The following is a 13907-nucleotide window of genomic DNA, read 5'->3' on the forward strand; positions in this document are numbered from 1 at the left end:
AGCGGTAACGTAACGCTCGCGTAATAGGCGAGTAATCACCCCGCATCCTGGCAGCTATGCGCGGTGACGTCACGAGCGGAGCCGAAGATAGCCGAGCCCCGTAACCGGGTAACTATGCAAGGCGAATCAACAGCGGTGACGTAACAGGATTACGTGGCCGTATTGTCCGATCGAGGCTACATAGGGAGAAGCGAAGGCTATTCACAGTCAGTTGTACTGTAACAGTCGCCGAGTCGAGTTGTACTGAGTCAGTCAGTGAGTCCTGGAGCTACCGCCGAGTTAGCCAGCAACTAGTCAGTTGTATTGTGGCATTTGGAGTGTACTAATTGTGATACTGCAGATAGCAGTAATCGTAAATCTGTAATTTGGGTGATTGTGAGAGCGGATGTGAAATAAAATTCGCTATATAAAATACGGCGTGAAGTTATTTGTCGCGATATACAGCCGATACGCGACAATACAAATTCCTACCTCAGACGAGAATCGAACTCTGTTACTGAGGCCGTCCACCTAGTTGTCTACTCAGTACTTGCCCCACAGTTTGAGAAACGCTGGTGTATATCGATCATGGAGTTGTGTCCGTGTGTTCTCAGGTAGACAGCCTTCAGGAGCCTCCCCCGCACAGGCTCATTACGGCCGATAATGTATCTTCATTTTTCACTTCCCTTTGAAGTTGGCCGTGTGCTGAGTGAAGCTGCGAGGTTGATATTAATTAACTTGAAACGCTACTTAAGTGTAAGCTCCCCCCCAAGCGGTCTGTGTGCGAGGTAAGAAGTGAATGTTAATGTGGGACGTGACGCCGACGTTTCGGAGGTACCTGCTGCCTGACGTATCCTCAGGTACCGAAGTCTCTGGGATAGATCTGTATTGTTTCCTTCCCTTCTAATTCTCTCCTTTCCTTGTTTTTTGTTTCTTTCTACCGTTTTTCTATTGCGTTATTTTATTTCTTCCTTATGTCATGTTTTGTTTTATTGGTTCTTCTGTTATTTTTATCTCTTTGTTTCATTGGTTTGTTGTTTGTTCCGTTCTTCCTTTGATTTCTTTGGTTCATCTCATGGTTTGGGTCATTTTTAGCATTTTCTGTTAAACGCATTTCGAAGCGACATGTGTGTCCTTGAATAATGAGAGCAGTTCTGTCAGTACAACTGTCGTATACAGTTGAATTAATTGTGTACACTTCCTCTATTATGCAACACGTCTGGGCCTACTGGCCAGCGCCGAGCTGTTGTAGTGTTGCTTAACCCCTGCCTACACTGGTCGCTGTTTACAGATGTATGGTGTAGTTATTGGTGAACTGTTCAGCTGCACCGGCTCTGCCACATGTTGCCGCAGCTTCATGTATGACATGACGTCAGCAGTTATTACAGCACCACAACACCCTCTTACACCCCTGTTTCAGATTCTACATTTTAGTGTAGCTTTTAACCCTTTAGAGACTTAGAGCCATAGACACTTTACAACTGGCGGCCAGTCAGTTCGCCTTGGCGTCAGGCCTCTTGAGGACCACGACCATATTTTTTTTCCAACTGAACCCTTGCGGTCAAAGTCCTTATGTAACATCCTCTCTGACGAGAAGATGGGTTTGATATAGCATGTTATTGAAAAAGTATTCCCTTTGCACTACGTACAATAAAGACTGAATTCTTCTAAATAAGATATAGGGATTCAGTTCGTACCTCACAGGAAACACATTACGTCTCCACTACAGAGACCAACCGGTTAATGCTGTTTGGGGAAACAGTCGCTGTTTATTGTGAGAACCATACGGAACACACAAATACACTGCGTGGCCAGAATGCAGAGACTTTATATATAAGAATTCAGTCCATACTTCACAGGAAACACATTACGTCCCCGCTACAGAGCCCAACCGGTTAATGCTGTTTGGGGAAACAGTCGCTGTTTATTTTGAGAATCATACGGAACACACAAATACGAGTACACTGTGCGGGCAGAATGCAGAGTTTTGGTATGCCAAAGCAGGTGACACATATAGTAGCCACTGGACTTAATTGGCTAAAGTCATAGGGACTGCGCTACATGCACTCGTAATCCGATCATAGCATCCAGTATCGATTAGATACAAAATATAGATTTTAGTCAGTACGCTTTGTGGTTCCCACAGAGGATTATGTGTTCCGGGATATAACGTTGTGTAGTACGTTGAAAGTGGATGTTTCGGAGATACATGTCTCCTCAATCTTCAGTCTGTGAATAAGCTCTGCGAGTTTCACGCTGTTTTCTTGCTTGTTTATTCTTAATCCCCGAAGATTGAGGGAATATGTTAACCTCGAAGCACCCTTTGACTTTCAGTAGACTACCCAGCGGTAGTGTAATTGGTTGAGGCACTGTACTACAAGCCAGCAGGTCGCGAGTTCTATTCCCGATGAGGTCATTGAATTTGTTCAAATTGCCTAATCCTTCCAGCCGCATTATGGCCCTAGGGTCGCCCAGGCTCCAACAGAAAGGAGTACCAAGAATCTTCCTGGGGTTGATCGCTGTCGGCGCCTAAGGCTGACAGCATTACCGCCAATTGTCAGCCGATTGTCTAGAGAAAATGTGGGAGCCTCGATGTCTCACACCCCTATGGGCCTCCGCTACCTGTTACGGGGATACATTTACCTTTTCTACCCAGCGTTGTATCTTAGAAGACGGAACTCTTCTTAAAGTTTTAGGAAGATCTGGGTAAGATTTTCTATGAAAATGACACGGAAACTATTGGCAGATCCATCTACCCGCAAAATTAGTACTGCATATTTGCAATCAGCGCATGCGCACATAATCTCGCGCAACATCATTTTATTGCGTAGAGAAGTTAAATAATATCGCCCGCTCCCAACACAGCAGTGCACAGAACTGAAGAACACATGCACTTCTTTATGTAAGCATAACACATTGAGCGGAGAGGAAGCCAAAATTGGCATACAGAGACACTGCTTCATGTGGCTACATGAGTGTGCTTGAATTTGGACAGCCCTGGCGTGGTGGAACTCTGCAGTTTAATTTTGAGCAAGAGATATATGAAGTTTATTTATGCTTTTGCTTTTATGTTCGCAAGCCTGACGCATTGCTGCCAAATTAAACATGTCCCTGTAGTGGGTCGCCCAGTTAGGTAGCCGTCACATGTGTCAGGCCCGCCAAACTTTCTGATGTCAAACAACTTTATGGACATCGCTTTTTATACCGTGACAAGCTGGCAACAATCTCCGCTCTAAACATAGTTTATATATACACTCCTATATGTAGATATATAGTTCATATTCTCTCTAAAATTCTGTAAGGCGCCGTTGTCAAAAGTTGTGAAAGAGTTTCTCTTTACTAAAATACTGTAATATCCGTTAACATTACCACGGAAAGTCACATCATTAGTTATATAAGCTTTCGAAGAATTAACTTTCTCTTCTTTCTGCCGTGTTTCTTCCCATTCTTTCATGTTATCGAATTATAGCGTCCAGGCCTATTTTTAACGCCATCTCCCACGAATAGCACATATATAGTCAATCACGATACGTCTCCTTTATACGATATTTTTTTAATTCGCTTAGTGGGGGGAGGAGTCCATCTGGGTGCACTCGGCATGGCGGCCACTGATTGGCCTACTGTAGCCTGCCCCGTGTCATTATGATGATGGACAATTTGGTGGAATGATATGTACGGTACACTAAACCTCATGTATCCGCATGTTGTCACTACTCACACAATAGACGAGGCATGCAGTAGCGTAGTTGGTTGAGGCCCTATGCTACAAGCCGGAAGGTCGCGGATTCTATTGAGGTAATTGCATTTTCCAGTTAACCTAATCCTTCCAGCCGCACTTCGGCCCTGGGCTCGACTCAGCCTCTAAGAGACACGAGTACCAGGAATCTTCTTGGGACGGTTCGTGCCGACGAGTTATATAGAGGATAATTGTTGCGACTTAGTTCTGCACGGGAGTCTGTGAAGAGAGGACTTGAGCCTGGAGGCAGAGGAATAGCCATTGTTGGACCCGTTACCAGGAAACGTCTAGTAACAGACTGAGAACACTAGACTGTGCTGTAGTTAACCGTAAAGCGTTGAAATAACGATAATGATTGTAGTTACAACGTGTAAATCTGTTCACCTGTCCGAACCCCGTCTATAGTCACGTACGCACTACACATGACAATGTTGAATAACGAGTAGCTTATGATTAAGGAGGGTGAGATGAGCGGGACGTGTAGAACGCATATTGGACTTGAAACACACGCATTTTAATGGCGAAATGTGGAACATCTGGGCATCAAGTGGGGTAACATTGAAACAGATCTTAGAGCAGTGGGACTTGAGGTTGTGTACTGGATTCAACCGGCTCAGCATAGGGCCCAGCAACAGGTTGGTATGAACATGGCAATGCAATATCGGGTATTATATACAAGGCATGCAATATCGTGACCAGCTGAGGTACTGTTAGCTTCTCAGTAGGTGGTTGTGCAGCGTGTTTTCAATAAATTCAGTGTATAACGATCCTGTCTGTTTCTGTTTGCAGTACGTCGGGACGCTTGACGTACCGAGGCCCACCAGCCGCGTCGAGATCGTCGCTGCCATGCGCCGTATACGGGTGAGTGTGGGGATTCACATGTAGCAGTAAGCGTTTGCATCTTGGTCTTCCCATGTGTTGTTGGAGATATATTAATCTCTGGTATCGAGGTTAACTTATGTGATGTTATTGTCTGACTAATTCTGTATTGTGTCTAAAACATCTCTGAGGTTACGTCACACCTCGCGCAGGCAACCTTACGGAAGAAAAGTCCCTGTTTGTTCAACGAGATCTCCGGTATATGGAGTCTGGTTCCCATCATACAGGATGATTCGAAATTATTGTTGGGGTTTCAGTGGCCTATAATTTTCAAACCAGAAACAACAAAATGAGACCGCTTACGGAATATGAAAATGTAACTGAAAAAGTTTTATTATATATAGTAGAATCAATACTGCAGAATGCTAAACAACTTTAACATTTGCACCATTTTGTGGCACCTAAAATTTCAAATTATAGGCCACGGAAACCCCGACAATAATTTGGAATTACATTGTGCGTTGAAAATAAAATCTAGTGACTAACGATGGCGTAAATAAGTGAGTAGCCGCTCGTGACGTAACGCCAGATGTGCTGTAGGCAGTTATTTCTCGCTTTCCTACACCCCTTGCATTTAATAAAGAAGACACACTGAATGCATGGTGCGCTTGGAACACATGTACACCAACCTCTGGAGAGAACTGTATAATGAAGATATCCATGTACATTTACCAAATATAATTAAAATGATAAAAAATTGAATGGATGACGTATGTATCACGCAGGAATAATAAGAAAACTGCGTAGGTTTGATAAGACGAAAGGGTGAGACCATTTGGCAGACCTAGACGTAGATGTGAGTTTCATATTGAAATGTATATTAAATATACTGAATTGGAAGCTGTGGACTGGATTCATCTGGCTCATGGTAGTGTAATGTGGACTGCCAGAGCGTTCCTAAGCAACAACTCGTTAAACCAACAATAGAGAGACTGTTTCTGTGGGGTCCGCGCCGCGACCGTTGTTATGCAATAGTTCGGTAAACACGTTTCAACAATATAAGACGGTGTTTTCCGTGGGACCCGTGCAAAGGAGTTATCTTAAACGGCGCTACGGTTCAGTACTGAGTTCTGAGCTTTCATCGTAGGAGGCAGCCACAGAAAATGCGTCATTAGTAGGCTTCATTCATGTGTGATTCAGTGAGACTGTTGTAGTTCCTGCGTTTCAGTTGCGGCACCAGGAGAGGACCAGTGTGTGTGTGCAAATCAGGGAAAGCGCTGTATTTAAATGTGATTACGAGAGATTGTAACTAAGGTGCTAATTGGCCGCGCCATAGCTCAAGCGGTTAGTCGCTGGCTTCCCACCGTGGCGGCCCGGGTTCGATCCCGGGTCTGGTCAAGTGAAATTTGTAGTGGACAAAGTGGCGCTGGGGCAGGTTTTCTCCGAGTACCTCTGTTTCCCCTGCCAATCTTCATTCCACCAATTGCTCCACAATCACCCTCACCTGTCATCCGGGGCTGGTACAATACGCCAGAAGTTTCCGCAGTACAAGGGACTTAGTCCCCCCCCCCCCACTAGCAATAACAAAAGGTGCCAGTAAATCCAATCACCCGAACTACAGTCCTCCATTCTCGTCACGCGTACCAACCTACACGTGACAGTGGGTTACATTTGGAGGGGCTGTTGTGAACAGGGTAATGAACCTTCAAATTCTTGTGAAATGATGCTAGTTCATTGACCATATGAGCAACTGTCAGCTTTTGAAGGACTCCGATCTGTGTAAATTGATTAATTGTGCTATATAGTCACTTGTGGCGATAAATCGATTATCGTCATTTGATGTGGTTTTAATCTTCCGCGCTGAGGCGTGTTAATATCGTTGCTATCGATTAGTCGCCGGAAGCTAGCGTCGCTTGGGCGCTATCGATAGGAGCCTATGAACTGAATTGAAACAGTCTCTCTGTTGCACTGATTAGCTTCCCTTTGTCTTCTGAACTGTAGGCAGGAAGTAAAGAAAATTGTGATTGATCTGGGAAGCGGAAAATTGCCAATTTAAATAATGTTCTGTGTGGCTTCATTAATAAATCGCATGTTGTGCAGCGCGAGGTGGGAACAACACGCTGTGCGCTGTCATTAAGATCTGGTGACTGCGCTGTTCGCCCTTTGAAGCCAGGGCAGAGGAGGTCACTGTCGGAAATCTTTACTAAAATCTCAGAAGAAAACAGCGTGACTCAATTTTATCATTCTGACCTGAAAGCAGTGCCATTAGATTTGTACGAAACGTTGGTGGATATCTACCAGACTACACGGCATCACACCAATTAGCGGTATCGCTCTGGACTCGTATTTAGGATGTTCTTGCTTCGAATCTCGGTTATAGAACACCATATCTCACATAGATGCATGACAATTGTTGCTGAAAAAGGAATCATAATTGTCACACTCGCTCGCTGACTCACTCCTTGAAAAGCCCAGTGTTCATTATCGCGTTCACAAGAGCCCCCCCCCCAAAAAAATTGTTTCAATCCAGTCCCACACCCACCTACATGCGGCAAACTCTGGCTAATCTGGATCCAAATATTAAAAATCTGTTCACAGTTGAGTTTATGCTTTAAGAAAACGTGGTATTTAGGAAGGCAGACGAGTCACTTGTCTCTTCAGACAAAGCTTGACACAGTTTCCTCAAACCTGCAGTGTTACGTTAAAAACAAGTGCAAATTTTGAGTCGTCTATTGATGAATAAATGTATTGGTTTTTTTTATACTTTTTAAAGAAAGGCTCTATTTTCATATATCATATCACTTATATCATGGGATTTTCGATTTATTTGCATTTCAAGTGATTTTGTCTTTTAGGGCTACCTTTTGCCTCACAAATCCGGATTATCTTGGTAACTAGGATTCCCCGAATATAATCTGCACTTCATTACTTCGTGAACGTAGCACGGGACGAAGCAATTTGCTTCGGGGTTAACGAGTCCTTTGTTTCGGAGTATCCATTTCCTCATCGCCGTAACAGCAAGAGGATCTCCCCTAAGCAGATGACTGACATAGCGAGGACAATAAGTACAGGCCGTATTTTTTCACCTGGCCTCTGGTTTGCGCATAAGGAGAAGTGAGGGGAAGCATAGAAAGCAGTAGTGGTGCAATGATTTCGCAGCTGTATTGTGTGAGGGAGGGTGACGTGCTGGAACTAGGGCCTTGCTGTAACGCATGCGCAACCTACATTCCTTATCCTAGTTGACTCGACCCAATCCACTGCGCATTCTGTTGACAGCGGCCAGGTCTATAAACACAGACAGGACATAAGGGGTAAGTGCGACGTATCTTGGCCTATATCTAAGCAAGGCTTGTCACTGTGGTGAGTGTGTGACTATGTCTGTAACGCCATGTAGTTCGGAGAGCTCAGCTTCCCACCTGCTTCTTATCTTTTATACACTGAAGATGGAGGCGATATGTTGCTCCGAAACATCGGACTCTTTCCGAAGGTACTCGGCCTTACTCATATTTTGTGATATCACGTAGTTATGATATAACCAGAAATTGGTAGCAGTGAGCTGCAATGTTTCTGTTGATATTACAGTGTCTGCCTTTATCGATAAGAGGTGCTTCCCCAGACCAATGTTTCTCGGCGTCCCTTCTTTGAGGAATCAATTTTTTTACATCCATCTCTTCAGTTTCAACTCTCACACATCATTCTCTACATCTTGGAGCCATGCCGATCTGCATTTTGCCACAGTTCTACTTTCCGTCCTGCTTTTTCGGAAGCAGTCAGTTTGCAGTTTTCGCTTACTGGAGATTTTTGTCTTTTGTTTCAGTACGAATTTAAGGCGAAAGGAATCAAGAAGAAGAAAGTGACAGTGGAAGTGTCCGTGGACGGTGTCAGAGTGACTCTGAGGAAGAAGAGAAAGGTTAGTATGGGGAGTCGTCAAGTCTGTTTAGTTACCCGCAGTAGTGCACACCCCCACGCCATCTGTACGCCAGTTACGGAAGCTGTGCAACCGTGTAAATGTTAATTAAGCACCAAGCCATGACGATGTATGTGGGAGTGCCTGTGTAGAGCCATTTACTCCTATCCTCTTTACTTGATGGAGGTGAGAGGTTAGATTCACACCCCGGCCGTTTCACCCCTGTGCAAGAGGTACCCGTTACCCACTGGGTGTGACAGCCAATGTGGACGCTGTGGAATAGAAAGAAATCTCTTACTGCTCCCGGGAAACGAACCACTATTCCTCGAACGTCCAGCCTGTAGACTGAACCAGTCGCTATACCGACTGAGATAGGTACCAAAGTTTCTGACGAATATATTGCCTCCATCGTCAGGGTAAAAGAAGTAGGGAACATGGCAGATATTTGCCAACAGTTCTGAAGAACCTACTAACAGGTTCCTCCTGAACGTCTACCAAACTGCACGACGTCATATCCCAGAGAACCATATTCCTAACTGACTTCGCGTGCGGTGGTGAGGAAAGAGCGCGTGATAATTGTGCGGCCACTGGTTATGAATTGTTTGTGTTACGTCAGTGAATCTGTCTCGTCCCCTCGGCCTCTGTCGCTCTTACAGCCCACTTCAATCTCGTTAAGTGCCCGCGCTTTGAGTGGGTCGCAAACCACCGCCAGCAAAAGGACAAACGGCCGGCCGGTCCCATGGGTAGCGCACCTCGCAGACACGAGGACACGAGTCCCGGCGAACAGAAGCAGAGAGTTGCGGACGTAACTCGTAGACCGCTGCAGTATGGTGAGTCGGATATGAGCTAGATGACTGAATTCGATTCCCGGTAGAGGCAAGAGATTTCTCTTCACAACTTCACGAGTCTGTTTCTTGGACCCACCTAGCGCTGTTTCTATCCAGTGGGCAGGTTGGGCTTTCCGAAGGAGTATCTCTGCCGGAGCGTGAAGCTGACCACTCACTTGCGCCTAGTGCCTAGATGAAGAACGTATGGGGCTGTACCTCAACTCCCCACATACATCATCATGGCGTGGCGCTTAGTTAATTAAGCACAGCAGTGACTTCACCTCTACATAAGTGACTAAGCTACCGGAGTTCGATTCCCGGCAAGGACAAGAGACTTTTCTCCATAGCGTCCAGACCGTCTGTAGGGCTTGTTTTTTTATTGCCAGTAGGGTGGGGCGAAGTCCCTTGTACTGCGACCACTTCTGGCCTATTGCACCAGCCCCAGATGATAGGTGAGGGTGATTGTGGAGCAATTGGTGGAATGAAGATTGGCAGGGGAAAACGAAGTACTCGTAGAAATTTTCATCGCCTACGACTCGCAGGGCTACGGTGGAGGTGTGCGTATCCAATTCGGCGTGGGGAATCCCAAGAATTAGTCGTGGGATGTCTCTATTTAATCAACGTCCTAGCGTCGTATTGTAGAGCAGGAGGCCGCTGGCTTTGAATGTTTCAAATAGAACTCAGCGCGTGCCACTTGTCTCACGGGCCCCAGTTTTGAAACCATTGGCCTGTAGCGTGATGACAGGGGAATTACCTGTATACATATAATAACAAATAATCCCTTTGCTCTAACTTCTGTTCATCGTATCCACGTTCCGGAAGCCAGCAGTACGTAAATAATACGTTTATTGATGTTCATTGGCGTTGCCATGACAACCGAACAAACACAGGAACCGTGTCTTCACACCAGGAGCAGCACTGTAGCATCTGTCGTTATTTCCGAGCAAACATATAATTCCATGCGTTTGTTTGCAGTGCAGGTGTTTTATTTAATATCTGACTGCAGTTCGAGGCGCCATGGAAGGCTCCGTTAAAGCAGATGACATCTGTATCGGAGCCCGCTTTCTGGCCTCTGCCTCTCTCAGTATTACGTCACAGTGACCACTTCTGTTTGGTATTAGTGAGGTCACAGGTTCACCTCTTCAAACGTTCTCTTACATTGTGGACAGAATGTCTCGTACGCGATTACAAACGGTTTCGAAGGAAAACAATGCTTCTGTCTTCAGGGTAGAAGTATTTATGCGTTAGTAGATACATAGCAACCGATCACAGTGCCCACGCGGTCTATGGCATGAACTGTTTTCGCTCGCTTGAACGCGGGAATCGTGGGTTCAAATTCCACCCAAGGTCTGGGTGCCTGTATGGGTTTATTCAGTGTTTATGATGTTCTGCGTGTATGTAGCGGCCTTGCGACGAGCTGATCCCCCTTCCAAGGAGTTCCACCGTCTGTGTGCAAAAGAAGAGGCCAGGGCCCAACAAAGGGCTGTAGAGCCATTGACATAGCATTATGGCGTGTGGGCTCATTGCTAAGCAGTGACAGCGAAACGAGGAACTGTAACGGCCCGTAAACAGTGACAAAGGAACGGTGTTTTCTGTGCGGTCCGTGCCGAGATGTTATAAGCATGACAAGTTAGGAGTTGCAGTTGGTTGATGACTTAAGAGTTGTAGGCGGGAGACCTCTGTAACCTGGCTGAAGGAGAACGTCCGACGTTGGAAACCGCTACCAAGCAACGGCTAATGAAGACTATCAGACTGAGGAGACATAGTGTGTCCTGTAGTGAACTGTGAAGTGTGTAGAACAGTGAGAGCATGATCATTACTTGTAGTTACGATTTGTGGGAGTTAAACTAATCCGACCATCAGTCCAACCCCCGTCTGTAGTCACTGTCACGTGACAGTTTGGGAACATTCGGTGTCCTAGCAGCGGCGCTTTGACAACACACCGGTTCTGCATACAGTTAATAAAGTTATAACGAGTTTTGTGCAGTACTTTCTTGCATCCCGTACCGTGTCCATGGCAACAGCAGCAGGGGGAAACATTTGAAAGTGTCGGTTGGGTTGAGGCATGAATTCTAAAGCAGACTTAAATTCTAGAAGTAGCGCTGCAAACAGAATTCAAACTTTAAATGGAGCAACTCAGACATCTGAAGAACAGAGACAGTCAGCTTTCCTCTGTGCAGCCATGCGACAGTCCTGTCCTTCAATCTCTGTGTACTTTTTTTTTTTGTCAGTAAAACTAGAAGCAGCTCCGTTCGTATTGAAGTTAGCCCCCGGAGAAAGTTGGTGCAAGTCGTAACAGTTCTAACTTATGTTTAGGAGATATCGGGTTTGAATCCCGGTCGTGACGCTATCCAGATTCAGATCTTTCGTGGTTTTCCTCATTTTCTCGAAGTAAATACGGGGGTTAAAGTAAAAAATGTATCCGTAAACGGCAAAGTTATTCCTGTACTTAATTAAACAGGCACTGTGTCATGAAGACGTATGGGTGAGTGGAGGTATATCTCCACCATTATTAACCTGTGCAGTAGAAAGAGTTGAATCGTGAGCTTCACTCCCTTGCCGCTTTGCCTCCAGGGAAATGTCCCCTGGCACCCACAAGTTAGGAGGTTGGGTGGGCCCCAGAGCCGGTCTGGACCCTGTGGAGCAGAGAAAAATCTCTTGCCCCTACCGGGAATCGAACCCGGACAGTCTAGCCCCTATCCCTCCACTATACCAACAGAACTAGCCGGGCTGTATGTTTAATTGACTAAGGAGTACGCTGTGAAGACGTATGGAGGGGTGGAGGTATGACTGCATTGTTGACGTGGGCACTAAATTGAGGTGAGTGATGAGCTTCACGCTGTGGCTGCTTTATCCTGTTGTATATAAGACAGAGCCGGTATTTTGGACATTATGGAGAAGAGGTGTGTTGTCAGTGACGGGAATCGAACCCGAATTCCTCGGCCGAGCAGCTTCTAACCAGTGGTTATGACAGCTTACCTCTCCCAGCACCGCAAATTAATCAGTTCACTTAGTGTCTCAGTAGATATTGAGCTGACTGATGTTTAATGTCGTCCGTTTGTTTTGTTTCAGAAAAAGCAATGGATGGACGAAAATAGCCTGCTGCTTATGCAACACCCGATATACAGGTCAGTGGACAAGTGTCTTCGCATTTTCCTGCCCGGAAAATTTGTTTGGATTTTATGAAGAAGATCTGAAAGATAGATGCTTACATTTTTGCGTACCTGTAATTGTGTTCTGTGTTATGATACCGTGTAGTCTGGTATCAACATTTTGGCGATGGCACAGTCACCAGAGGAGGGCGTGTCTTATGTCAGAATGTGTCATAAGGAAGTTGGTTCTGGGTTTGTGACGCGAATTTTCTCTTGTAGGTCTCGGTTGCTAGCTATTTCGGTGCGCTGCTCGGCAGTCATGTTCTACAGGGTGTCCTGTTCCGAACGGTTTCCGAGATAAGAGCTGTTTTACTGTATATAGTTCCAGAACTGTTGATAAGAAAGAGATATTACGTTCTGTTTCTAATACCGACATTTATTGTTGAAGTGACAGAGTTGGTACAGTTCACCTAGTGTAATACATTTTTTGCTACATTAATTGCTATAAGAGTACGGAAGTATCCCAAGTATGAAAGTAACTGTGATAGAGTACGGAAGTATCCCAAGTATGAAAGTAACTGTGGAAAGTAACTGTGATAGAGTACAGAAGTATCCCAGGTATGAAAGTAACTGTTACAATTTGTAAAGGTACAACAAGTATGAACGTAATAATGAAAAACTATGAAAATAATTAAAAAAATCATGGAAGTAACAAAGTAGGAGGCAAAAATGAAAAGCATGGAAGTAACATATTTTATTTAATTCGCTTAGTGGGGGGTGGAGTCCAGCTGGGTCCACTCGGCACGGCGGCCACTGATTGGCCTATTGTAGCCTGCTCCGGGTGATTATGATGATGGAGAATTTGGTGGAGTGAAGATTGGCAGGGAAACCCGAAGTACTCGGAGAGACCCCGCCCCAGCGCCACTTTATCAGACCCGGGATCGAACCCGGGCCGCCGCAGTGGGAAACCAGCGAATAACCGCTTGAGCTATGGCGCGGCCCACCTCCCAATACCGGCTGGAGTTTCCCCCGATGAGCCTGAAGAAACCACGAATCGGGGTGCTCACCACGGCTAAGGCCAGGTGCAGGAAGTTATTCAGACATGCCCCTGTAGTACCTTAATGACGTCACTACCGCCTCCTTCCATACATCTTCCAGTTCCCTATTCACCAAGCGTACCGTAACTCGCTGCTCTACTCGTGTAGTCTAAAGTTGCATTACGAATAAGAATCGTCTCAAATGTTTCCCTCCTGGGAAGGAGCCCCAGGTAGGGGGCTGTGTGGGCCCCAAAGCCGGCCTGGGGTGTTAGGGTGGGGTGAAGAGAAAGAAATCCTACCAGAAAGTAAACTGGATGAAATTGTAGGTACGCTTAATTGTCTCAGTGAACATAACATGGCTGCGAATTACATGACGTCAGGAATTAACATGGATTGTGGCATGAAAATGGCGCCCAGGGGAAATCACGTGAACGCTTCATAGGTTTCCCTAGCACGCTATTTATTTTTAATAAGAGGACAGCCTCATTGGCCAGCCCCTTTATGACCCTC

General features: G+C 45.6%; 1 protein-coding gene across 3 annotated transcripts in view; it reads left to right on the forward strand.

Annotated features, from left to right (window-relative positions):
• The window catches only part of LOC111861805 (carboxyl-terminal PDZ ligand of neuronal nitric oxide synthase protein), a 164870-nt gene that overhangs the window by 78383 nt on the left and 72580 nt on the right, over positions 1 to 13907 (forward strand). For all 3 annotated transcript variants that reach the window (XM_023846677.2, XM_023846674.2, XM_023846675.2), the window contains 3 exons: positions 4505 to 4576; positions 8352 to 8444; positions 12341 to 12396. In XM_023846677.2, coding sequence (XP_023702445.1) covers positions 4505 to 4576; positions 8352 to 8444; positions 12341 to 12396 — 221 coding nt within the window. The remainder of the gene's footprint in view (positions 1 to 4504; positions 4577 to 8351; positions 8445 to 12340; positions 12397 to 13907) is intronic.

This window comes from Cryptotermes secundus, unplaced genomic scaffold (genome assembly GCF_002891405.2).
Source record: "Cryptotermes secundus unplaced genomic scaffold, Csec_1.0 scaffold620, whole genome shotgun sequence".
Lineage (NCBI taxonomy): Eukaryota > Metazoa > Arthropoda > Insecta > Blattodea > Kalotermitidae > Cryptotermes > Cryptotermes secundus.